This window comes from Thunnus maccoyii, chromosome 3 (assembly GCF_910596095.1).
Source record: "Thunnus maccoyii chromosome 3, fThuMac1.1, whole genome shotgun sequence".
NCBI classification, from domain to species: Eukaryota; Metazoa; Chordata; class Actinopteri; order Scombriformes; family Scombridae; genus Thunnus; species Thunnus maccoyii.
The window spans coordinates 30,979,439-31,006,782 of NC_056535.1; the positions used below are offsets into that span (position 1 = coordinate 30,979,439).

The 27,344-nt window shown below is 41.2% G+C and overlaps 1 protein-coding gene across 2 annotated transcripts in view; it reads right to left on the bottom strand.

Moving 5' to 3' along the window:
• Nucleotides 1–25,558, bottom strand: part of pmepa1 (prostate transmembrane protein, androgen induced 1) — a 41,240-nt gene extending 15,682 nt beyond the window's left edge. The window contains exon 1 of one of the 2 annotated variants that reach the window (XM_042407096.1): nt 25,364–25,558. In XM_042407096.1, coding sequence (XP_042263030.1) covers nt 25,364–25,460 — 97 coding nt within the window. In that variant the 5' untranslated portion in view covers nt 25,461–25,558. Of the gene's footprint in view, nt 1–24,768; nt 24,805–25,363 lie in introns of those variants that run through there. The other variant, XM_042407097.1, reaches the window with a different exon arrangement.
• Nucleotides 25,559–27,344: the final 1,786 nt, after the last annotated feature.

A 27,344-nucleotide genomic window follows, 5' to 3' on the forward strand; every position in this document is an offset into this window, starting at 1 on the left:
AAAGACTTTATAAGTTGTGACTGATGGTCTTATTAAGAGTTAAAGACCAATTTACTAATGATTATAGATCAGTCTTTGTCTTTTTAGCTTTAGATCATCAGTGGAACTGCTCCAAGAGACAGAGTGACCCCGTCACCTTCTGGCAAAGAGCTGCAGAGAATGTGGTCCAACATCCAACAACTTATTTATCATTACAACCGCAGACCTGATGAATCACTGTTAAAACGAGCGTCTTAATGACTCACTAACGGAGATTTTCTGCAGCTTTGATGGCTTATTAGCAAACGAGAAACCGAAGAGCGTTTAGCGATGGATTAGTAGTGTTTCTGACAGCATTATAATCAAATAAAAAAGGGATTTTTACAATCAGGCGAGCCAAAAGTCGCCCAAGGTGACTGATTCAACTGTCAAAACCTAAAGATATTCATTTAAGAAGCTGAAACCGAAGAACTTTTGGCATTTTTGTTTGATAAATGACTTAAACAGTTCATTAAAATAGCTTGTTTCCTGTCAACTAATCACTTAATTGACTGATTGTTTAAGACAACTCTACAGGACTAAACAACAAACATTTAAACATACATTTACTTCTGCAAGCTGCAGCACGTTAGCAACAGCATCCATCCTTGCTGCATCAAACAAATCAACACACAGAAGCAAATTAAAGCCAAAATGTGCCAACCGACCAAGAGACGAGATGAGGAACTCACCACACAGTTGCGTCTGAACACAGTTGTCATGGTTGTGACTCCCTGATGAAGGCTGCATAGTCCCTTTTGCTCTACAAGACTTTTTTCCTCTCACAGATTTTTGTATTCCAGTGATTACAACCTGAAAATCTTCTCCCCAGCGAGTCAGTTAACGAGCTCAGAACTACAACCGAAACAACAAAAAAATAAAAGAAACTAAAAGAAAACTTCCCCAGCTGCAGCGACACTCCGAACTACATGTCCCGCGGATGCTCCGACACGCGTGTGTATGTGTGTGTCCTCGCCGGCTGACACACGCACTCTGAGGCTGGACCCAGCTTTGTCTCCTACTTTTTCTCACGCGCATTCCCACACTGTCCAGACACACACACATTGAGGAAACAGCTGACCAGACCCCTGCTGTACCCCCCCACCAACCGCAACCCCCACCAACCCCCCCAACTACCACCAAATAGCTGTGAACAAAAGGGGTCAATGTGAGGGAGGAGGAGGAGGGGGGGGAGGGAGGGAGGAAAAGAGACAGAGAGCAGGGAGAGAAAAAGAGGGGGAGTGGTGGGAGCGTCTGGGAGAGACAGATGGGTCAGAGGGCCGGGCAGAATAATGATGAGACAGAGACGGGGGGGGTGAGAGGGGAAGGGAGGGCAGAGATTGAAGCTTGAACTTCTCATTAAAGAATATGAAAAATCAAGTGTGAATATTATACAGTATACAGCTTCAATCCTCCATGAAGCAGCAAGATGAGAAACTGTTTGTGTTGTCTGCTAAGCTGCCAAACAGACCTGTCATTCCAAAATATTTAAAAAGAAAGTGGGGTGAAAGGGGAAATAAAGGTAAAAATAGAATATAAAAAGCATTACAACATGTTTATCAGAAATGTTGTGGTCGCAGCCGTACGAGGACGTACAGAATGACCCGAGACGAAGGCTGCGTATGTATCGGTATTTCCATATGTGTGGAAACACAGAAAATATGTCAAATACTCAGAGTGTGAAATTAACATAAAAATAAGTCCGATCAGTGAGGAGGTATTGGAAGTGAAACGAGAGATTTGATTTCACAGTGACTGCGTCTATTTTCAGCTGTGATACGTGAGGGTTAATGTGTGAACTGCTGCTTAGCTAGCATGACCCACGCACACACACTCATACACACACACACACACACACACACACACACACACACACTGAGTATGAGTAAACTGCAGTTATTGAGTTCATCGGTCACATGGTCGTCACTTCCACTTTTCTTCTACTTCTACTTTTGATTTTAGAATATTTGAGTTATTAGAATATCAGTATTTAATTCGATATTTTAATTAAAGAAAGAAAGAAAGAAAGAAAAGAGGAAAGGATGGAGTGAAGGAAGAAGGGAAGGAAAGAAAGGGAGTGAGGGGAGGTTGGAGAAATGTGAGGAAAGATCATAAACATACACAGTAAAATAATTCAATGTAAACACTCACATTCCTCTGCTTATTAAAGAAAACTGTTATTGTAAAAAAAAAAAAGCAACAAGAAACAGACACTTGAACGCACCGTGATGCCAGCCCTGCCATCTGTGTGTGTGTGTGTGTGTGTGTGTGTGGTCTGTCAGTGGCTGCTTTTGGGGACAAATTTCAGACTAAAGACCGGTTAAGTGGCTTTTCCGACTGGGGACAAAAGCCGTGTCCCCAGTATGGGAAAAATGAGATTTTTGGGTCAGTGGTTGAGGTTAGGGTAAGGGTTTGGGTTAGAAAAGTGGTGGTTATGGTTTGGGTGAGTCTCCAGGAAATTAATGTAAGTCTATGTAATGTCCCTGAAAGTGACCATGATCTGATAGTGTGTATATATGTGTGTGTGTGTGTGTGTGTGTGTGTGTGTGTGTGTGTGTGTGTGTGTGTGTGTGGGCACACTGCCTGCTGACAGCTTGTCTGTCTCTCTGTTTGGTCAGCTGGCAGTGAACTCCGTCTTTCAGTTAAAACACTCTTTCTTCCTTCCCTTTCTTTCTTTCTTTTTCTTTCTTTCTTCTTTTTTATGTTCTTCTGTCTTTTCAAACTAAAACGTAACAAAGCCTCTCTTCTCTTCTCTTTCCTGAAATTATGACAAATTAATACACAGACAGTGCAGCAGTTTGATTAGTCATTGTGTTATAAAGACAGACTGTATTTTTTATCAAAACATAACAATACTGTGGAATTAAGTGATGAAAAGAGTGAGTAATGAAATGATTCTTTTTATTATCGATTGATCATTCATCAGTCATTTATTTTCTCAATAAACCGATGAGTCGTTCAGTCTATGAAATGTCTGGTGAAAATGGTGAAAAATCATTGTTACTCAAATCCCAGCGCGCAAACTAAAATGTCTTGTTTTGTCTTGATCAACAGTTCACAACCCAAAGATATTCAGTTTACTGTCACATTTTGGAATTAACCTGAGTGTTTCCTTGTTGTGAATCACCATTTCTGGTTAAATTTTTCTGTCTTTCTTTCAAAAATCTGTCTGACTTTTACATGTTGTTTTGCTTTCAGAATGACATTTAGACTTGTCACAGCAGGAAGAAGCACAGCTGGAACTAGTGACATACAGTAAACGATGGGTCCGTTCCAGCGATGATTACAACACAATAACTCCGGGCCGCACCGCATCACCGCGTCTGCTTAAAGATGTGATTTCATTCATACATAAGTTACAACATGAACCGCTTTTATTATATATTTGGTTCGGGTTTAAGAGTCGTACATGCTTTGACGAGTAATTACACTTTGAATTAATGACTATTTTATTAGTTAATGCTTCAGTGAACGCAGCGTGTGACAGGTGTGTTGCAATACTGAGGAAATGAAGGGCTGTTTCCATTCAGCTTCTTGGTTTTGATGAGTCATAATTCAAAGAAAAATACTTGCTATTGCTATAAAAACACACTGAGCAGCTGACTGTGTGTGTGTGTTGGTGTGTGTGTTGGTGTGTGTGTGTGTGTGTGTCTCTCAGCCTGCAGTGCAACTTGTCAGCCCCCAAATGGGGAGGTCAGCGGATCAGTCAGCAGACTGCCGCTCCTCCCTCCTCGTTCTTGTCCTCTCTCGTTTTTCACGCTTTCCCTTTTTCTCTCTGTTGCCTCTTCCTCGTCTTTCGTTCCCTCTTTCCTCTCCTCTCCCGTCTCTCTCACTCCTTCCATTCTGCACGCTGACAGGAAAATCGGTCTCTCATGTGATGTTTCCATCCACATGTTTTTTTTTTTTTTTGCACATTAGAAGTACATTTCCAAAAGACGGTGTAACAAGATTACATAATATTGATCCACTATTTTTTTTTTTCCGTTTCAGCCAAGCAGAAAAACATGTTTTGGTCTTTTTCTTTTCCTCCGTCTCTACTTCCTTTCAGTTTCCGAAGCTTTTTTTGGCATGACAACATTATTCTTACACTGTCAAAACAAATGTGTTGTGCAGATACACCAGTGAAAAACATCCTTAAGGCCTTAACACACTTCAACAAGGATACACAATAGCGCGCGTTTTCGGTATGCCGAAAATGGGTTTCTGGGTAACTCGCAGAGGCGCATAAACTCCAGGATCTCAGTGACATGTTCATATGTATGATGCTACGTGTCAAACAACAACAACAAAATACTGAATTCACAGCTTTCATACTCCTCTTTTACAAACTGCACTCAGCCCGCATCATTGTTCTCATGTTGTTTTATATCCAGAAGTACTGAGATTAGAAGTCAAAGCCGCGTCTCCATCCACAGATCATTTTTCAAAAGACTTGAAAAAGTCAATTATTTGGCTTTATAGTCTTCTCTTACTATTAAAGTCTTGTGTGAAGGTCTCGTATTACATTCTGCTGGTGGTTTGGACACTTATAGAAAAACTGGAGTGGCCAATCGAAACTTAGGACTGACATCTGTCCTTCGCACCTTCCAGAGACGGCTGACTCACCAACTTTAAATCTTTTCCTCTCTGGTTATTATATGACTTACTGAGTGAGTTAAAGGGGCACTGCAACACTTTTACTGGGTTGTCTCAGTTTGGATTTGGAAACTACAAAAACAGAAACCCTGTTACAAGACTGGAGTTGAAAGTTTGAGAGATGTGGGTGTTTACTAGGATTGGAGGAAACTTTATCAGGTTGCATTATGGGAAGTGTAGGATCTAGAGTTTTTGGAGCTTGACCCATGATAGGAACTTTAAAAGTCAGGATATCTCTGCCTCTACTACAACAGTTTTGACTCAAGCTGAAACGATAAGTCGATTAATCAATCAGTCGATCAAAGGAAAAATAATCTGAACTTCTTATATGGTTATAAATAATAAGAATTATGGGAAATGTATGAACAGTCATTCATTTTTGACATTTTATAGATTAAACAATAAATAATTGGTACATTAATCGATAATGACTCTTCACTAATTACTCATCACTCTTTGTAAACTTTATAGAAGTGCAACAGTAAATTGTTGTCGTGCCCCTTTAATATCCATCTCCTGCTGTGGGCAGATTACTGACCTCGTCTGACACAATATCTCTGCGTCGAAGTTACACTTCTTTTAAGTTCTCCCTTGTGCAACTTTGAAGAAAACAACAACAAAAAAAAAAACAAAACAAAACATCCTATTAAAACATTTTCACTTCTCAGTCATGTTGCATGAGAGAGACTGCTGAGCTCTTCCCTCCCTCTGTGGTGTTGTCTAGACAGGGGGAGGCAGTAAGCCTCGCAGGCAGGCAGACACTCCATGGTTAATCTAAAGCAATTAGCTCATTTGTCATCCGCTGCCTGCTCTCCGTCTATCTGCCTCCTCCTCCTCCTCCTCCTCCTGCATTCAGCTAAAGGTCACAGGCGGTCATTGCCGAGTCAGATGGCTCGGAGAGAGAGCAGACAGACAGAAGAGAGGGAGGAGGGGGGGGGGGGGGGAGAAGTGGAGAGGGGGTCAGGAGAGCGGATGGTGGGAAGGGAAGGGAGGAGTGGAAAAGAGGATGATATGAGGGAAGGAAGGAATAGAGAGAGAGACCGGGAGGAAGAAATATGGTAGGAAGGGAAGAGGGAGGAGGTTGGAAAGAAGTTGGAAAGAGAGGAAAGGAAGGAGGAGATAGGACGCAGTAGAGGGAGGAGGAAAGGAAGGAAGGAAGGAAGGGGGTGAAGGTAGAAAAAAAAGTAGGACAGAAAATATATGCAAGAGGAGAAAAAAATAATAGTTTAAGATGTTTAAAGGGAAAGAAAGATAGGGATGGAAATGATAGAGTGAGGACAGAGGGAAAAAAGAGATAGGAGTGACAAAAGGAGAGAGGAGAGAAAAAGAAAAAATAAATGATGAAAAGAGAAGAAAGGGAGAAAGGGAAAGAGAAAAGGGCAGGAAGAGAGAGAAGCTTGCTAATTCCTCCCTCCTCCCCTTTCTCAGTCCTCGGATGACTCGACAGTCTGGGTAGTCAGAAATAGCACAGACAGCTGTGTGTGTCTATGTGTGAGAGTGTGTGTGTGTGTGTGTGTGTGTGTGTGTGTGTGTGAGGGAGAGAGAGAGAGAGAGAGGAGGGGGGGTCGGAGAGAGAGAGTTATAGGTCATAGGTGCACACAATTTGCTTGCCAATTTCCATGAGAAAGGCTATAAAGAGTGGAAGGAGGGGGGGGCACACACAAACACACAAGCAAACACACACACACACACATAGACACACACACACACACTTACACGCTCACACACACACACACACACCCTCTCCATTGACTTTGGAAGCCACGGTCATGGTGCAGCCAACAAGTGTGGGAACTTTGGTCCACAAAACTCCCACTGCTGGTTTCAACAGTGGGAAAACGGAGAAGGACGTGAGTGTGTGTACGTGTGTGCGTGTGTGTGTGTGCGTGTGTTTTTTAGGGGGGGGGGGGTAAGGGGGTCAATTATCATCCCTCCTCATCTTTCTATCCGTCTCCTTTCTGACTCTCATCTTTCACCACTCTTCGTTCTGAAAAAGGAAACGTCATTTCCAACACGTCTACACGTCTGGTTTGGGACGACACACACACGCACGCACACACACACACACACACACACGCTGTAGCAGCAGTGGGAGGTTTAGATAAGGTACTCTGTCACAGTGAATGCAGTGTTACTGTACTGAAACACAGTATATCGTGACACAATGAATTTTCTAGAGAGCAAACTGAAAAACTTGCATTCACATTCATGCACATTCATGCAAAAATCATTATTTTCATTATTTACTCATCTGTGGATTATTTTCTTGATTAACTGATTAGTTGTCTGATCTATAAAAGGTGAGAAAATGTGGATAACCGTTTAAAAAAAACCCCTGAGGTGCCGCTTTTAAACGACGTCCTAAAAACGCTCTACGCCGCACGCCGGGGACATTCTATCACCGCGCACCTATCAACGCAGGCTATTTCAGCGTGTCTGGTTATTTTACATACGGTGTGTCGTGTTGAAGAGTTATCAACATGATGGGTTCTGGGCTCAACTAAAATTTGGCACATGTTGGTACTGGGTTACAAGACACCACTGAATGTCAGACATCAAGAACACGCGAAGGAAGGGCATCAATCGTAACGTTATATGTACATCTACTTAATATCGGGTGTCATACTGTATGTACAAAATTTCTACTACATTTTGCACAGAGGGAGATAGTAATCGCTTCCCTAAGAGCTTATTTGTATCCTGATGAAAGGATTTTTTTTCCTCGTTTCCTAGAGTTTCTGCAAGTAACTTGAATGTTCAGCATAGACTCATTAGAATAGGATGAAACAAGATTCATGCAATAAAAAAGACAGGAGATTTGAGTAAAGCATGATAGAAGTAAGAGAAGGAACAAAACCAGCAGATGAGAATATACTGGGAGTAGATAATGGGTGGAATAAATACTGTAGAGTAGATGAGTAGAAGAGAAGAAGAGTGGAGCATTAGTCTAAATTTAGCGTGCTAATCCAGGGAACTCCCGTGTTAAACTGTGAGTCCCACCTGGAACGCTAGCTATGCTAACGCTAACAGCGAGTACAGTAGGTCACAGCCTCCGAGTCCACTAAATAATAATATTCCGAACATGAAACACGGCGAGCGCGAAGAGCGGCTTGTGCCTCGATAAGTCTCATTGTACTGCTGCCGTGACCTCTGACCTTCTGACTGTAAAAGACTTTCGGATGCGCTCTGTGAATGAACAGCTGATCAAAGCCATTCGAGGCATCTCGGTTTGCGACAGCTTTCATTTGAGAGCGACGTGCTTGAGGAACAGTTGCGAGGAGTCGATAATAAGCTCCAAAGCAACTTCAATGAGTTGCTTTTGTTTCTCAATGAATAATGCTACCTTATTATTACTTTTTAGCTTGTTATGCTAACTCATAAGAATGATGTAGTGTTATGAAAAGGACATTCAAAGCAGTTTTATTCTCAGTTTATATAGTTGCTATGCTGTCTTATTTCTATCATTTTACATTTTATCAACATTTTAAAGACCAAACGACTAATTGATGAATAATCAACAGATGGACTGATTATGAAACTAATGAGTTTACTGCAGAACTATTTGTATGTATAATAGTTTTCCTCTGTCTGCCACCTGTTGTCTGGAGGTTTGTGCGCTTTATGTTAAAACTACAACAACTTCAGATATCTTTTTCCCTCCCGAGCACTTGAGACATAAAAATAATGCAGAAATGACAGACAGATGACGCAACATCTGCTCAGTGGCTGGTGTAAATATTTAGCAATAATTCAGTCACTGTTTATTTATGTTCCTAACTTTTTTTTTTTTTGTCTTTTGCTTCTGCTTTTGAAATATTATTTTTTGAGAACAAAACAACGGTGGTGACCCAACATCTTAAAAATATAAACTTCTCCAGAAATAAAACAGAAAACGTAACATGCGCTGTGTGTAAATACAATCAGAGTGTCTGCTCGTGCCCATAATGGGTCAGGGCAGGGTGACACATTAACCGAGATTTAAATGTTTGTGTTATTTGTGGTTTTTAATGTAACCGCGAATGGCAGTCTGGCTGCGCTTTAAAAAAAACGAAACAGAAGTCTGGTTGTACTGACATCGGGAACATGAGAGGGAGACAAAACACAGACAAAAAAGCAAAATGACACACCTAATGCTGTAATGGACACACACGGTCATTAATGTTAACAATGGAAAAAGTGAGAGTCTGTTAAGTCTAATACAAGAGGACCAGAAATCACTCACACACACACACACACACACACAGGTTTGCACAGCTATCCTTTTAAGGACATTGCATTGACTTCCATTCATTGTGGACAGCTTAACCCAAACCCTAACCTTAACCAGGAAACCAGGAAATGACGTTTTGCCTCTTTAGGACCTGGCTTTGGTCTCCATGAGGACTACTGGTCCCAACAAGGTTGGTGTTTATACCAGAAAAGGTCCCAATGAGGTATCAAATACACACACACACACACACACACACACACACACACACAGCTCCTCTGTGTACTAGCTGACCTGCAGAGCATTCTGTCTGAAACATATGAAAATCAAACCTCATTATCAGCTGCTTGTCTGGCTCTGTGTGTGTGTGTGTGTGTGTGTGTGTGTGTGTGTGTGTGTGTGTGTGTGTGAGTTGCTCATTAGAATTCTAGCCAGAAGGAGGTAGACTACCCCTGTCGTCTCGCACCCCCGCACACACGCACGCACACACACACACACACAGTCCTACGTACACAAACACACACTGTTCATTTTAATGTGAAAGAGAGAGAGGGAAGTCAGACAGAGTCGCAGAGGGGAGGTCACATGCAGAGTGCTGTGTGTGTGTGTGTATGTGTGTGTGTTTCCGTATATGATGGCTGTGATCCAGAGCGATACTAGACATAATAGTTATCATTAACAGTCTGCAGTGAGTGCACACACACACACACTCACAGTTCATCCGGTTGGTTAGGGGAAGTTATTGGTTCAGTGCCTCCTGTCTGCACTGTAAAATACTGCTAAAGTGCCTTTGAGCAGAAGTGTATAACTCTATATCTATATCATAATTTTGACATTTATCTTTATCTTTATTGGTTTGTCACAATTTTCTGGACTTCTAGACTAGACTTAGGGCTGATTGCTAAGTTGAACATCCAGTTTAACGCCATTGCTTGTTGCAGCTATTATCAGTGTAATAATATAGCATTCAGACTTTTTACGTATTGAAAACTGAGATATAATTGGTTTCTAGCATCAAAAAACAGCCAAAGAATCTGTAAAAGCTGCAAGAATAAACAAACTGTACAAGACTCGGTGTCATACATCCATTTGTGCAGAACTTTGCACTCTAAAATTACACAATCGATATTTGAATCCCATCTCCCCAAACCTCAGTTGTAGTTGAAGGTCTTAAGATGATTCATAACATTCGCATTAAGCCACAGTGTGATAGAAGAACACGCTGAGAGTTTTATTCTCTAAAAGTTGAAGATACTGTTGTTTTGTGAGGACGGTAAAAATCAGGAGAATTGTGTGTAAAAAAAATATTCAAAGCCACCTGTTAATGCTGAAACTGCAGGTGTGTGTGTGTGTGTTAGATAAGGTGAATGGGGTAGTGAGAGTCAGATCAAGTGTGTCTGTGTGTGTGTGTGTGTGTGTGTGTAAGCCAGACATGATGTCCCTGTCCAAACAGTGTTTTGCTGCCAAACTAAAACCAGCCCAGCCGGTCCTTACACACACACAGACACACACACACACACACACGCAAACAAACAAACACACACACACCTGACTAGACGCAACAATGTCTGAACGCTCTGAATGTCTGGCTGACCCTGTGTGTGTGTGTGTGTGTTTGTGTGTGTCTGGGAAAAATCAATTGCACATTCATAAACAATAGTAATGAATTGAAAACACATCTAGCTGTGGCTACGGTTTATGTGTGCAGGAAAACAAGTCAACATATGACTTACAAACGTCTACGGCGTGCCTGCGTGTTAAAATGTGTGTGCGTGAGACTATTCGACAGCTTCTACGCAGCCTCACTGAAAGCTCCACACAACAATATTTTAGATTTAATAAAATGACTACATGTAATGTGAAAGGGGGTCGCTTTTTAGCTTCTTTTAGCTAGTTTTAGCTAAGTCTCACCGCTCTCCAAGCATCAGACAGCTGTTTTTGGCGAACAAGCTCTGGTAAACCTACTGTTCACTACCTGCTCAGCGCCGAACGACAGACAAAGCCGGAGACAAGCCGATGAGGAAAGTGGAACATCTATCAGCTAAATATTTTTCTCTGGATTTGCTGGAGTTTATGACAAAGCTGAAAGGAGAGTGAATATTGGACTTCATCAGGCGGACACAAACATGACTCCGATGTTATGATAGTGTTCATAATTCATATCCACACTCTGGATACAATGTGTGATGACTGCTTACAAGTGAACATTGGTTTATTTTAAAGGGTCACAAGCCAAAAAACACTGTTATGAACCAGAAAGTAAAAGACAAGCATTAATATTTGAGTGGATGTGACATAATAACAATAACATTGCTACACTTCATCACCTCCGTGTTTTCTTTGGGTAGCAACACTTCAGCATTACATAAACACTGAATAATTTATGATTACATTTGTCCATATTCACTGCTACCATGCTGGTCTCAGACTCTACCAACCAGCTTTAACGCTTCTTCTGTTTCACCGTTCAGGTGCCCTTTGAGAAAGACGCCGACACCGAAGCCTCACCTGCTTCGGTACAGCAGCTCGGCGGCGGCTCAGCGGCTTTGAAAATATCTTTTCTTCACTCAAAGAGTCAAATCAGCCCAGATCTGCACTTGATCCTCCGCATGAATCAACTCGCCTTCGCTTTTGTGCGTTACTTTAGACAAAACAAACCTCCGCAGGAACCCAAACAAGATCGTTCTGACAAAGCCCTTCAAATGAAGCATGGCGAGGAAAGTAAGGAAAGGAAAGACTGAGCGAGAGAAGGGGGGAGGTTGGTGAAGGAGGATAAAAAGTGAAAATATTTAACTGTCCCACAGTATTTTCATGTTGGGTTTTCAGCGGTTTATATGCTGGAAAACAGATTTTCTGTTGGTTTGAACTCTCAAGTCAAGTCAACGTCTGTCACATGTGAAATCTGACAAAGACAAAGCAAATTTCCATGTGTGTCAGTTTACAGCTGACAGTTGTCAACATTTCTCCGCAGCATCAGCGATAGAAATGTTTACCATGAATGAATCTATGGTTGAGTAATGAAGGCTTAATGGATGGATGGATGACAAACAAGCTGGGAAACTGGCTCTGTGCCTCCGGAGCACAAAACGATATGGGCCTCATATATATGAGTGCGTGCCAGCTGGCAAGACCTTCCCTCTCTCCGCTGAACGAGGTGTGGGAGGTTGTCGGACACAATGCGAGCAGCGATTGTGTTTCTGACGTTGCCAAGAAGCTGTCAGCTTTCATCAAGAAACATGTCGGCTCGCAGTTTACTTCCTGTAACAAGACTCCGTCCTTACCGTCCCCGTTCTTAGGAAGACGGAAAAAGTTCTGTCCGAATTGATTCTTCCCCTTCATATCTTCTTCCATCTACTGACTGAAAGGAACTGGACCGAGACATTGAGCTCAAAGCGACGTTTGATAGAGGTGGAGCTCAGAAGAATGTGTGTGGACATGTCTGAGTCCAGTATTCGTTCTCCTTTTTATTTCTGTTTTGATCCCCCGATGAGATTTAATCAAAGTACCTACATCGGAAAAAGGTGTGGATACGTGTTCAGAAACACTCGCTCCATTCCTTTAAAATTACAGTCTGCAGATGGAGAGTACATATCTGTTCATCTGCAATCAGCTGTAGGGGTCAGATACGGGTGAGAAACAGCCTTTCTCCTTCCACGCAACACATCATCCACACTAAGACACACTCATCTAGAGGCACTGTTTACATGTAAAAACCATGTGCATAAAGAAAAACTAATGATTATCATTGTCTGTCAATCTGATAACTATTGATGCTTCATCGTTTAGTTATAAAAGTCAGAAAATAGAGAGAACGGCCCATCACAAGCTCGCAGAACACACGGTGGAATATCTTCGTGTTTCAAAGCAAGCTTACATCATAGCTTTCTCAGAAAAGCTCAGTTTTTCCCGTCTGGCGAGGAAAAAAAAAAAGGTTATTTCAGATGTATTTTTATTTATCCACTCTGGAGACTGTTATGTTTAAAAGCTCAGTATTTGGGTGTGAACATGTCAGCTTAGTGTGGACAGAAAGACAAAATGAATAAGATAAAAAAAAAAAAGATGTGTTTTCAGATTTTAGCCGGCTTAGTGTGGATGTAGACATGTCCACAGCTGATGAAATGTGAATAATCAGAATGCCGTTACTATGGATACGTCGACTAACAACATTATTGTGATGAAATGTTATTTTGATGTGCACGCAGAGACTTTTATTTACCCTTTAGCCCTAAAACCATTCAGATCACCTCTGTGATGTGCATATAAAGTTGACTACAGTGTCTGTGTGCTCCTGCTGCTCTGTCTAGACACACTGTAGTCTAGCCTCTGTGTGTGTATATATGTGTGTTTGTGTTTGTGGTAGAGAAGAGGGTGGAGGGGTTGTTGTTGTCGTCGTCGAGGTGGAGCTCGGTTTGTGTCGGGCTGGGATTATATAGTAAAGATACGCTTGTGCATTGTGCTTGTGTGTTTGCATAGTTGAATATGTAATGATGATTATTAGTAATATAAACAGGGAGGCGGGGTCAGAGCGTCGTCTGTGTGTGTGCGTGAGAGTTTGTGGATGCAAATGATATGGTCCCAGCTGTTTCCTGTAGGCCAGAGGGCAAAGGGGGGGTAGACACAGTCCTCCCTACGAGTCTGTGTGTGTGTATGTGTGTGTGTGTGTGTGCAGGTGTGTGTGTGTGTGTTAGCGTGCATGTGTAAGGGTCAAGCCCACGGTCATGAGCGTCTATGTCATGTGTATGGGAGGGGGGCGGCTGAGAGTGCGCGTGTATGTTTTGTAGACTTAAGTGTCTATTGTCTAGACTCGGTCTCGCAGTCGGGACCGGACCAGCTGACTGAGTGACGTCTCAGCGTCTCACAGCACAGTGGAGTGCTATCAAAGTATAGACTCAACATGCGTATCTGACATAGTTGGAGCCGGTGTAACTGCTGCAAGACTGATGTGAAACTTTGTTATCTGAGACTTTGTTGACTGATAAACTGCAACATCCCTCCAATCAGTATAATCATGATAGTCCAGCCAATCAGATCTCAATCTGTCAGTTGTTACATTCACTGGCAGTATCGTCAGCACGTAACGTTTGATGAATGTGAAGTAACAAATCAATCTGTGACACTTCAATCAAAGGCTTCATACTTACACTGAAATATATCTGCACTCTAACGGCTAAAACAAGCAAATGAAATTGAGTTAATCAATGTAATCAATAGATTTATTAAGTGTGTGATGTTTAAAACTTGCAGGGTCACATTTTGACAACTTGAGAGTGTTGAGATTGAGCTCCACGTAATGAAAATGGGAGTGAAAGTTACTGAAAGTAATCTGTAGTGAAATATTACTGACACACACACACACACACACACAGACTCCACTGCTGTGACAATGAACCTTTCACCCCTCCCCCTTCCCTCCTTCTTCTGACCTGACCCTTGACCTTTGCCCTTCCAGACTGCTTTGGGGCATCACGTCACCCCCTTCCCCTTACCCCCCTCCACTCCGCAGATGCAGAGCAACGTTCATATGCAAAAAATGTCCCAACACGACGAGAATTTGCATGCATACATCTGAATATCTGAATTTAAAATGGAAATTAGACGCTATATGTGTGTGTAGACTGAATCATTTATGGAGGCCTGTTCAGAGATGTAGATGTTTCTTACTTCTAGGCATACAGGACGTCTTTATCAGGCATGTACTAACATACATTTCATCGAAAATGCCTCTGAATTAAAAATATTAAATTCAGCTAATTGAAAAGGAACAACAGATGGTCCTTCAAGCAGATAAAGAGTCGTTAACAGCAAATAACTGAAAAAGTAATTATTCATAAACGTTATATCTGCAGTATAAACAACTGGCTTCATTTTGTTTGACACTGTTGTTTTGCTTGCAGGCATTGTTCATCCACCTTCTTACAGAGAAAAAGAGAGTAAGGATTTTGGTTCGGACTAATTCATGACAGAGGATACAAAACATTCTTTTTTTTTTCATATCACAGACTGTAGTGACCCTAATCTCGGCTCTCTAGGACTAGCAGACACTTTTCATACATAAACAGATTACAATAGAACAATGTCTTGTGGCTCGGAGTTTTTAATGAGAGCCAACCGAAAAATTACACCAACTGACATGTAGGCGTTTAGTCTTTATCTTGGCTCTGACTAAATAATGAAGCACAAGTTACGACCTAGACCATGTCATGTCAGTTTATCCCGGCTCAGACTGAGTAATGGTCACTCTTTTTAACATACTATAAATAAGTGACCACATTTAGGCCCGACGGTGACAAAGCAAAACTTTCAGCATTTCAACAGACATATTTTCCATATTGCGTATGAAAGTGTAGACATCCAGAGGATCGGTCAGTTATATATAGACTCAAAATATCAGATTATATAAACAAAAGCACATAACAACCATAGCACAACAAACAATTGAGAGACATTAAAATATACTTCCTTTTTTTTTCCAACACACAACCTTGCATCCACAATCTATTCCACTAATTATAAAAAGCCGATAGACACTTTTAAATACTTTTTTCACATATAATCAGATGCTAGTGTGAGTATTTGAATCACTAATTAATGAAAGCCATAACACTACATACACAAACAACATTTGAGGTATTTAGAGGACCAGACAGCCACACAGGCTTTTTTTTTTTTTCTTCCTCAGACTAATTAACGAAAAACAAGAGACAATCTTTTCCACATTGCTGCATGACAGTGTATGCATTTAGCTGGCAGACAGTCATTGCCTTTATTTATAGCGCAGCCTCTTGGTCCTCAGACAGTCTCTGTATGGATTTATTCACACTGCGAGACAGACATATAGGGTCGGCTGTGACTTCAGACTAATTAATGGGACAAAACGGGTCCAAGAGACTACAAGGGCCTCAGCTGAACACCGTCTTGTATGCAGATCATATGCAGAAAACGCGCACGCACACAACCCCCCCTCGAAGTGACGATGACCTTGACCTGTAGACGCACACGCTGCATGTATCTACATATATGCATGATGAGACCAGGCTGATGACTCTTTTTTTTGTGGTCTGTGTGTGTGTGTTTGTGTTTGTGTTATGGGTGTCTAGACCAAGAAACAATGAACAGCTGAGAGGTTGAATGAAAGGCATGAAGGAAGCAAAATAAAGAAAGTTGGCAAGGAAGACGCATGTAAACAAAGAACAAAGTCGAGAAGTTGTTTTTAAAAGAAGGAACTGACAATTATTTTCATTCTCAATTAATCAGTCAATTATTCCTCAATCGGTTCGTATAAAATATGTGAAAATGGTAAAGACTGTCGATCAGGGTTTCCCAAAGCTCAAGGTAACGTGCCCAAATGTCCACAACCCAAAGTTTACCATCATAGAAGTCTAAAGAGACCAGAAAACATTCATATTTAGGAAGCTGGAATGTGAGAATTTGCTAATTTTTTTCAAAATAGTTGGCGATTAATCGACTATTCATTGCAGCTCTACATGTGAGGGAATGAAATACTGCAAAGACAAAGCTATGAAGGAATGACTTAAACACCTGGACAGGGACAGGAAATAACAATAATAATGCCTCTTCCCTCCATCAACAGCTATTGTTGACGAGCCCTTGAGCAGGGCGCTGAAACCCAAGCTGCCCCACTGAGACTGTGGCTGTACTGGGCAGCTCCCAGTGTCATGTGTTATATGGGGAACTGGGGAACAAAGAGGATGCAGCTGAGTCGACTTTACATCGGTTATTCTGGGACAATTTACTGTCTGTTTATTGTACATGAGGATTAAAGCCGTTCTGGTTTTGGCATGATGCCAGCAGTCAATCACAGCAAAATAAAAAAACACAAAAGGCAGAGTTTGATCCAACGGTTTGAACAGTGTGGACGTGGTGCATGGATACGTAAACAACAAAGCCATAGCAAGGTGGGTGGGTTTAATTCTAATATAGTTAGCTAGCTAGCTGATCTACTTACTGGCATCAGCAGTAGATTCATTTGTAGCTATCTACTTCTTGCTCATATAAACCGAACCAGCTACCTAATGCTAGCTTCCCTAGCTAACATTATCTAGGGAAGTTTAGGGAGCATTAGCTAGGGAAGCCAAAGTTAGCTAGGTGGTTATAAAATACTTTATTAATCCCCCACAATTAATTAATTCCCCCACAGAAGCTGTGCTAAGCCCGCTATATATTCCTCCAGCGACTGCAGCACCAGGGATCTGGAGCTTGTTTATGTGCGTTTTCTAGATGATGGACTTCCTCGAAACACATTTGTGTCTGTGCAGGAACTGGAACGCTGTCACACACAGTGTCACATGCATGCAGTAAATACTGGTAAGTTTATCATAAGATCTCTTGCTTTAAAAAGATTGTATCATTTTTCTTTTTGTATTTTCTTAACCTTAAGTTTGATACTCCTTGGCCTTACTGGTCATTTTCAGTGAGGAATATGTTGATTGACTCTCCTTATCCAGGCTTAATGAACGCAGGACTCCCACACTGGAAGGAGATGATCAGGAGGGAAAATGAAGTGACAGCAGAACTGACGGCTGAGATCCTTTACTTGCTAGACATCAATTGCTTGGCTCATAAACTTGAACCTGGTGCTCTTGATGCACTAAAAGCTAATCCACAAATCAATGATGTCAAAGAGGTCTTGAATGGCATTACTACCGACCTACCATTACTCCCCTAAAGCACGGAGAGATCTCCAGAACGTCGCAGAGGCAATGGATGAAAAAATCCTGAAACCTGTCAGTCTGGGGTGGGGTGGGGGTGGGGGTGGGGGGGGCACACACAGGCTTCCTCATCTTCAGAGAGCTCTCGCTGCTTTATGCAACAGCTTTAAGCCAGTGCTTGCAAATTTTGAGCTTATAGCAGAGGCAAAGGAAAACAGTGCAGACATGATCGGCAGGGCTCGTTTCACTTGTACATTTTTGAAAAGCTACAAGTCTCTGCGCTTTGTCTTCTTTTTACTAGACGTTCTTGATCAGTTGTCACCCCTGAGCTGATTTTGCAAGACGACTCCACAACACTGAGTGATGTCCATCAGGCTCTGGAGAAAACTTATCTCTCTCTCACAGCGATGCGGTTTTCACCAGGGCCACACCTTGATGCATTTTTCAAGGAGGCTCAGGGAGTTTTTCCAGGAGGTGCAACTGGTTGGCTGTGCGGATGGAAAGCTTGAAGATGAGAGAAAGAAAGTTCTTCACAGAACGGAGAAGTACCTCAGAGAGCAGTTTGACTTTTTTAGATCAAGACTTGTTCACAGCTGCCCAGGTTTTCAACACCTGCGTCTGGCCAAAGAACCAAGAGGATTTGGCAGCGTATGGCTGTCACCACATCACCGCACTCTGCAAACACTTTCGGCCTGTGCCTGAAATAAATGGATGCAATCTTCAAGAAGTATAGGGAGAGAGGATGGATTTAAAAGCACTCGCACAACACCAACGGTTCACACTGGAGCCCCCTGCACTGATTTTCCAGGATGACCACATGAAAAGATTCACCCACATCGGCCACCTTTTTGAAACTGTTCAAGACCTTCCTGCGTCCACAGCAGCGTGCGAGCGTGGATTCTCAACACTGAAGAGAGTGGTCAAGGCTGAGCACTGACATGCTCAATAAACTTTTACTCATTTGTATACAGAGGCCTGATACTGGTGGCTACAACGCTGCAGGTATACTAGAGAGATGGTGGATAAGAGGGGAAAGAGCCTGGAGGACACCTGAATGAGTTGGAAAATGTAGGCTAACAGTTGGATGTGTGTATTATAATTATACTGATTTTTGTCATGTTTTTATTGCACACATGAATGACTCAGGCACAATGCAGGAGGGATGGAGGGAGCATGTATGAGGCGGAGGCATGGGGGGGGTGACTGTGAACTAAGAGACTATAAGAGCATACATGTACCACCAGAACTTGAGTTTTTAATTTTAATAAATATTCATGAGTTGCCTTTTCTCTATTGTTTTTAAATAAGTTCATATCTGTGCCACCAACAATGTACTTTGGCCACCAAATTTAGGGGCTCGGTGGTCCGTGAGGCCGGTGCTTAAAAATATTAACGTCTATCCTTTTAACTTCTCATCAAAAGGCAAATGTAGAACAATATTCTTGATATAAATTTTACAAAATTCTCCTTCATCTGACTATCACAACATCACATGCGCGCACACAGAAATACACAGACAGAAAATTAATAGATGAACGGAGACAAACACATGTGCACACACGCACGCATGTAACGCACGCACACACACACACACACACACACACACACACAGAGAGTACTGAGACAGCCAGACAGAGAGGTTTACATAATAAGTCTAGGAGGCCAGCCAGAACAGACTCAATCATTTAATTTCCATGATTCACTGAGTGAGAGAGAAAGAGAGACAGAGACAGACAGAAAGAAAGAAAACCAATCAACGAGAACTAAAAGGTAGAGACAAGAAAGGGAAACACTGTCTAATAAGTGTCGGCCATGTTTGAAAATAGAACAAAAATGAACTTGGATTTCATTTTTTATTATATTCTTGGATCTCTCCATCAGTTATTTCTCCTTATTTTGGATATCATGAACATTATACCGACATAAACAGACAATAATGTCAGAAAAGAGCAGCGTAAACAAAACAAACGCTAATGAAGTTGACTCTTTGCTTTTCTTTCCACTGTTTTGGTGTCCTCGCTCGCATTGTTTCAGCTAAGCTATGATGACGATACATTTGCGACAGTTATCTCCTTTAAATGGCGTAAAAGTTGCGTCTGCTACGGCTGTTATATAGCAAAAGGGATCAAAGACAAAGTCAGGTCGCCTCAGTATGTGAGTTTTGCATCATAAACATACTGTCAGGACTATAATTGGAAAACGAGATGCTGTTCACAGTGATTAGTAGACATCAGCTCTGTCACATGGGAGCTGCAGCTTAAACAGGATGTGGAGAGGGAGGATTTTTTTTTTGGTACAGAATGACACATGACAATGACAGAATGACACATGACAATTAAAAAAAGAATGATTTCAAATGTGAGAGTGACTTTTTTTCAAGCTACAAATAGAGCAAATATTGTCAACTGCTAGCGCTTTTTGCTCGAATATTTAACGTAATCTACATGTGGGTTTTATGGTCTCTGAGGAAACAAATGTAAAACTGAGATGATTGATGACGTCTGCAGTTAATTTCACATCTAAAGTAGCTTAAAATATGTCCTGAAAATGATCTCATACAACTCTAATGTAGCTTAAGCAATAGCAGAAATGATAATATTCATGTCACTGTATCACAAAATCTCAGATGAAATTATGTCACAAACTACAGTATCAACATTATACAGGGTTGGCTTCAGTTCGGGTTGATAAAACACCTGAGTTCCCTCATCCTGAGCGTAAATGGATTCATAAGGGATGCAAAAGGTGTCAGTATTCACTAAGCAGAATAAGTACATTAGTCAATTATTTTCTTGATTAACAATTCATCTATACAATGTAAAAAAAATGTTCAAAAATGTTGATCACTACCTAAAATGCCTTGTTTTGACCCGACCAACAGTCCACAACAAAAAGATATTCAGTTTACTAACACAGAAACTATAGAAACCAGAAAAACAACAACAAATCACATTTGAGAAGCTGGAACCAGAAAAAATTACTCAAAGCAATTATCAGAATGGCTAGCGATTAATCTTCTGTCAACCGACTAATCGTTGCAGCTCTAAAGTACATGTTGTCTACCACTGAATGTCTTCATACTTTAGTCACATGTGATCACATAGAGGGTCGGTGTCTTGCTCATAGGTTCACGGGTTGTTGGAGGGATCAGACTTGGGACTTAACAGTTACAGGACGATGTCGACCAGAAAAGACGTTCAGCCACGACGTGTCCTTCCTGTGCTCGACACTGTGGTCACCGCCTGTCTACTCAGGAACACTCTGACTCTTTTCCTCGAATTCAATAACCAAAATAAATACAACTACCCTCCAGCTGAACTCACACACACGCACGCGCGCGCACGCACACACACAGTGGATAACATTTATGTTGGCTGTAGAGACAGACTGTGGAGGTGTTGATGTTAAGAAGGCCAGACATGTAGTAACAAATGTACAGGGAAACCAAGCTGCTGGTAGGAAATGATTCTTACAAGCTGATACCAGCAATGACTTCACCACACACACACACACACACACACACACACACACACACAAACACACACACACACACACGCACACACGGCTAGCCTGTGAGTAATGCTGATGTCATGTGCTTTGACTAGCAATGTCTGCCGCTCAGAACAGATGTGTTTTTGCATATGTGTGTGTATGTGTGCGCCTGTGTATGTGTGTGTGTGTGTGTGCTCTCATATGCCAGAGGGTGTAACAGGTATACTGTATGTAACCCTACAATTACAACTTTACAGATCCAGATGAGAGAGAGGATGTGCGGGAGAAGAGACAGATGAATGATCACTTGAAATGAGTCAGGGTCTCTGCAGCTCCTTTTTCAAGTCTGGGAAGTCTGAATTCATCTAAATTCGAATGAACATGCTTGAAAATCCAGCTGTTAGAGGTGCAAAGGACGGTCAGTCCACACCAATACTAAGTATGACAGCATTAGTATCGCTTCCTGGGATTGCCCTTTTCCTAGGAAGCAGTTAACCAGGATGACTCAGCTAGCTCGGTTGCTAGGGTGTTATGTTTTATATTAGCTTCAAAGTCGCTGACTAGATGTTTTGCTTTGAATTCCTGGATTAGCAACGCTCATTACGAATCATTCTTTTATTGCTGTCAGCTTTTTTTTCATCATTTTTATTGTTAATCACGCATTTAATTTAATTCCTGGTGGCTTTGAAGAAGTTTTAAGCTTGTCTGTCTGAAACCCTGTTAAAGGGTAATTGGTATTTTGAAAAATATAAACCAAATAGGACAAAGCATTCAGTCCTCCAAAAGGCAAAAAGGGAACTTTTATGTCATTCTGTAGAAGATAGCTTACTGAAACTAAATTGAGATAGTTTTGGAACATTACTATACCGTACTAGAGCTGTAAAACATCACTTGAAGGACTGAAATCATATTGTCAATGTCAATTTTGTATTATTTTAAAAAACTCTGCATCCTTTCTGTAGAGGCAGTGTCCCCAATACACACTGTAGAAAGTTTTTTCTATTTGATCCAAACAACAAGAAACATATCAGATGTCTGTTATTGAATGTGAGATTTTTTTTACCCATGTGTGTATCTATTTTAAAGCTCTTTCAAAGTAAAACATTTAGGGAACCCCTGCGTTTTCTGTCGTGTCTCCGTCGTCCTTTGATCACCGCATCTCAACTGTGTAACATGGATTATGCCGTGTTGTGCTTTCTTCCACTGTGTCTTTCATCTTGCCTGACACACTCCAGTGCATACTGTTCGGTACAGCTGAAACAGCTTAAAACATAATCGTGAGGCCGATGCATCATTAGTTTCAGGATCCAAACCCAAACTCTCAATCAAACCCCCGACAGAATTTTCCATTTATACCAGAGTATCGCTCTCTTTTCGTATCTTTCTATTTCGCTTCTTTCTCTTTTGTTTTCTCTTTATTTGACACCTTGTTCCTTTTTTTTTTTTACAAAGTTTTGACATCTTCCTCTCTTTCTCTTTCTTCTCCTCTGTCTGCCTCTTTGGTTTATCTTTTTCCCTCCCTCTGTCCTCCAGACTAAACATCACGTCTGTTCTCAGACAGAGGAATTGTGTGTGTCTGCCTGTGTCTCTGCCTGCATTCTTATCTTTGTCTTTCTGATACATGTCCAGACAGTGATCTTATTACATTGATTGATTGCTGTATTACTACAGCTTTTAACATTACTACTGTTAAGATTGATGTGGACATACTTTTGTGTACTTTTGGTCTGGAGCTGTTTTTGCGGTTTGGGCTAAGCCCTTTATATCCAATTCAGGGAAATCTTAATGCTACAGCATACAATGATATTTCAGATAATTCAAACTTATATGACAACAGTTTATGAACTTAAACATCACAACAGCCTGGTGCACAAAGCCAGTTTCATAGAGATATGCTTTTGCCAGTTTGGTGTGAACTTGACTGGTCGGCACAGAGCCCTGACCTCAACCCCACCCAACTACTTTGGGATGAACTGGAACGCAGACTGAGACTGAGGCTGACCTCACTATAGCTCTCACTATGGCTGAACGGGGGAAAATTCCTGCTTCCAGGTTCCAAAATCTGGTGGAAAACCTTCCCAGGAGAGAGGAGGGCTGATGAATGCCCATTGTTCCATCTCATAGGGGTGTAATGTACACGTGTCCACATACTTCTGGCCATTTTATGTATCACTACGACTAGACAATAGTACTACTACTGTTACAATTTTTTTGCTGCTAATACTCACACTATTACTTACACTTGTTAATTCCAAGATAAAGTGGTATTTAACCCGGTCTGGCAAGGCCCAATAGGCATCTGCTTGTAATTATTTAATAGATTGTTCGACCAATTGTTTGGTCTAGAACGTGTCAAATTGTGAAAAATGTTTGTTTTGTCCCACCAACACTAGAAAAACTAAAGATATTCAGTTTAGAGCTGCAACAATAAGTTGATTAATCGACGGACAGAAAATTAATCTGAAATAATTTTGATAATTTAAGTCGTTTTAAGCATAAATGTCAAACAGTCTCTGGTTCCAGCTTCTCCACTGTAAGATTTTCTGCTTTTCTTTGTCTTATGTGATAGTAAACGGAATATCTTTGGGTTTTGAACTGTTTGTCAGACAAGCTATTCTATTCAAACTTTTCACTATTTTCTGGCATTTTACATACCGAGCGTTTAAACAACTCAAGAAAACAATCATCAGATTAACTGATAATGAAAATGATCTAATTCAGTTTATCATATATGACCGAGTAAAGCAGCAAATCCTCAAAACTGAGATGCTTGATCTGGGGAATATGTCTGGCATAACAATTAGTCGATTATCAAAGCAGTTGCAGATTATTTTTCTATATATGGACATATCAATAAATCGTCCTAACTGTTTCAGCTTTACAACTTCTACTGCTACTACAGCATCACTACAAGGCCTTATATGTATATTATTATTATTATGACCACCAGTCCCGCTGATTAGAGCTACAAATATTTGCAGCATCCTCATCGTCTTGTAAACAGTTGAATATTGCTGCTTCAACAAGGCTGCTCTGAGTCAGCCCTGGTGACCTCAGCTGGACACACACACACACACACACACACACACACACACACACACACACACACACACACACAGCTTTCATCTAAATGACCTTACAGTACTGTGACTTGTATACATTATCAGCATGGATGTCCCCAGTGGGAATAAAACCCCATAATCAAACTTACACACACACACACACATACAGGGATTTCCTGGATGCGACCACACACACACATATATATATATATATATAAAAACATGCACGCGCACGGACGCACGCGCTCACGCAGGCAGCAGACGGCTAGACAGACGTCTGGCTTTGCTCGAATGACGAAGCGATGACAAAACTTCAAACTCCCCCCTTTTCCAACGAACAAACCCACCTTTTCCTCCAATATCCAGCTTCCAATGTCCCCTACGGTAACTTTCTGTTAGTTTCAACACACTTTAAGTCTCATTTTTGCCGCCATAAACCCGGCGAAAAGGCAGGTCTTTTTTTTTTTTTTTTTTTCAAACGAAGTGAGCTAAGCGATAAGATCAAAAGCAGACAACGCCAACGGTTCAGGAAGACGACCGAAAAAAATCTCAGCATCTGTCAAACTTAACAGCTCTAATGGCGAACAAAACGGCTCAAAAACAGCCTGGAAATTGTACAAATCAAGCTAAAACAGGAGAGGTTTTTTTTTCATTCAGACTCTATGGAAAGAGATGGGAAGCTTACCTTTTCGGTTCAAGTTCAAAATCAATCGTTAATCACAAATAGGTTTTTAAAAAAAAGGTGCACGGAGGAGAAAACTTAACGTCTTTTAATTAAGCTAAATACAGTTTTATACAAGCTGTGAACATCATAACGTCCAGCAGAGACACAGAAAAGTGGTCTCATTACTAAAAAACAAGGGCTGCCATGTTAAAAAAAGAGGCAAACTTAGATGCAAACAAAAAAGCATTAAACATTAAACAGACCCGCTATCAAAAGCACATTTTAGTGATTTCCATGTTTTAAAACGAGAGGAAGAGGATGTCAGTTAAACACAAACCAACTAAGCTAATAATGACAAATGGTGACTGTTAACACCCCACAAACTGTAAAATGTCAACAACAAAAAATAAAATCAAGAAGCTTAGCAATTTTTTCTCCTTTCAGTATAGTTGTGTCTCTGGTCAAATAACGAAAAACTAGCTACGTTGACTTATTAATGCAAAATACCGGCTGCGTGTAGCTTCACTGCGACGAGTTCAAACATGGTTACAAGGGGGGGAAAAGTCAGTGAATTACAAACACAAAAACTCATTAAAAAAAAATGCAAGTTACTCACTGATTTCCATGCTCTGGAGGGAGGTGTAGCGTTTGCAGTTACAAGTACAGGAGACATTGGCGGCGGTGGCGTTTAAAACACCCATCAAGTTCAACATTTAAAGCCTCCTAAAACCAGACATGAATACTCCAGACGAGGAAGACGGAGAGAGAAGGGGGCTGAGGAAGAGAAAAGAAAAGCGATCGGAAGAAGGAGAGGAGACCAAAAAAAAAAAAAAAAAAAAACCCACACACACCAAACTCTCCCCCAAAAATCCTCCCTTTTCTCTCCAGCCTCCTCTCCTTCCCCTCCGGTCCGGCGGTCCTCCTCCTGTCTCCGGTTTCTCCTCCTCTTCCTCCGAAAAATCTATCTATCTATATCTATCTTATCTATCGGCGTTACCGGTGAAGTATCGGTAAGTTGCAGCCGTTGAATGTAGTTTGAACGTTGCTAAAAAAAAATGTAGTTCAGCTAGTTTAAATGTCCGGTTCCGTCCGTTAGAATTCAGCTTTAATGGTTCCGTGTATTCAGCCGAGTGACCGGCGACTAAACTGCTAACGGACGTCTGTCTGGTCCTCTCGCTCTCTCTCTCGCTCGCTCTCTCTCGCTCGCGCTCTCTCTCTCTCTCTCTCGCTCGCTGTATGTGTCTCTCTCTCTCTCTCTCTCTCGCTGTATGTCTCTCTCTCTCTCTCTCTCTCTCTCTCTCTCTCTCTCTCTCTCTCTCTCTCTCTCTCTCTCTCTCTCGGTGACACGGTTTCTGTCTGTCTCCCATTTCCAATTTCCACTTGCTATTTTGGCACATCACATGAAGCAGGTCTGCCAAGGCTCAGGCTGCAGACTGTGTGTGTGTGTGGGGTGGGGGGGAGGGGGGGGGGGGGGGGGGGGGGGGGGCAACAGAAAAACAAAGACAAGTCAAGTCTATTTTATTTATATGGCCCCAAAATCACAATTTGGCCTCAGATCAGTACACCCGTACAACAGCTGGGGGTCTAGACATTCACATAGTCTGAGTGGGTGCAGGATCTAGCCTGATCATTTGCACTCTCTGGTATTTGTGTTCCTGAAATAACAAATTGTGTGTACAAATTACTAATTTTTTTTTATCCCGGGATACCTAATTTGTGCTCTCAAATTAATAACTTGTGAACAAATTACTACTTTGTGCTCACAAATTAACAAATTGTGTGCAAATGACTTATTCATGCTCTCAAGTTACTCAGTTAGTCCCGACCAACAGTCCACAAGCTAAAGATACCACAGTCACTATCACAGAAGAATAAATAATCACATTTAAGAAGCTGAAACCAGAGAAAAAACAGTTGATTGATTATCAAAATAGTTGGTAATTACTTCTCTTTTGATCAACTAATCGATTAATCGACTAATAAACATCAAAATCATAAATTGTGCACAAATTTCTAATTCATGGTCTCAAAAAAAGAAATAATAGTAAGTCTTACTTCCACACAAGGTCCACTTACCATCTTTTTCTGGAGCTTTCATCCGAACCACATCCTTCAACAGAGAAAAGCGTTATGAAACTCCATGCGCTGATGAAGACTGTGTGATGGGGTTGAAAGCTCTGGAAGAACCTCTTAACTGGACTCTAATAACACTAAATACAACTTTGTTGAGTCCACTTACTAGCTTTCTTTTTTGGAGCTTTCAGCCACATCATCAGTCATCAATGTAACTAACCACAACAATATGTAACTTCAGTTCCTGTTACTACAGAGCGATGACATTAAGTCTGTTTTTTTTCCTCCCATCACACCAGGCTCCATACTTTTTAATGTTTTAGCCCAATTTCTTTCAAGCTATTTCACATTACTTAAAACCATAAAGTATATTATTGTGTTTTAGATATTTCATTGTGTTTTCTTCCCCAGATTCATAACAGTGGACTGTCTGAACATGGAAACGCTGCATATTATATGGTTACTTAAAATATGTCACCATAATATAAACCCCCTTCCTCACTTGCATGCAGGCAAAAACCTAT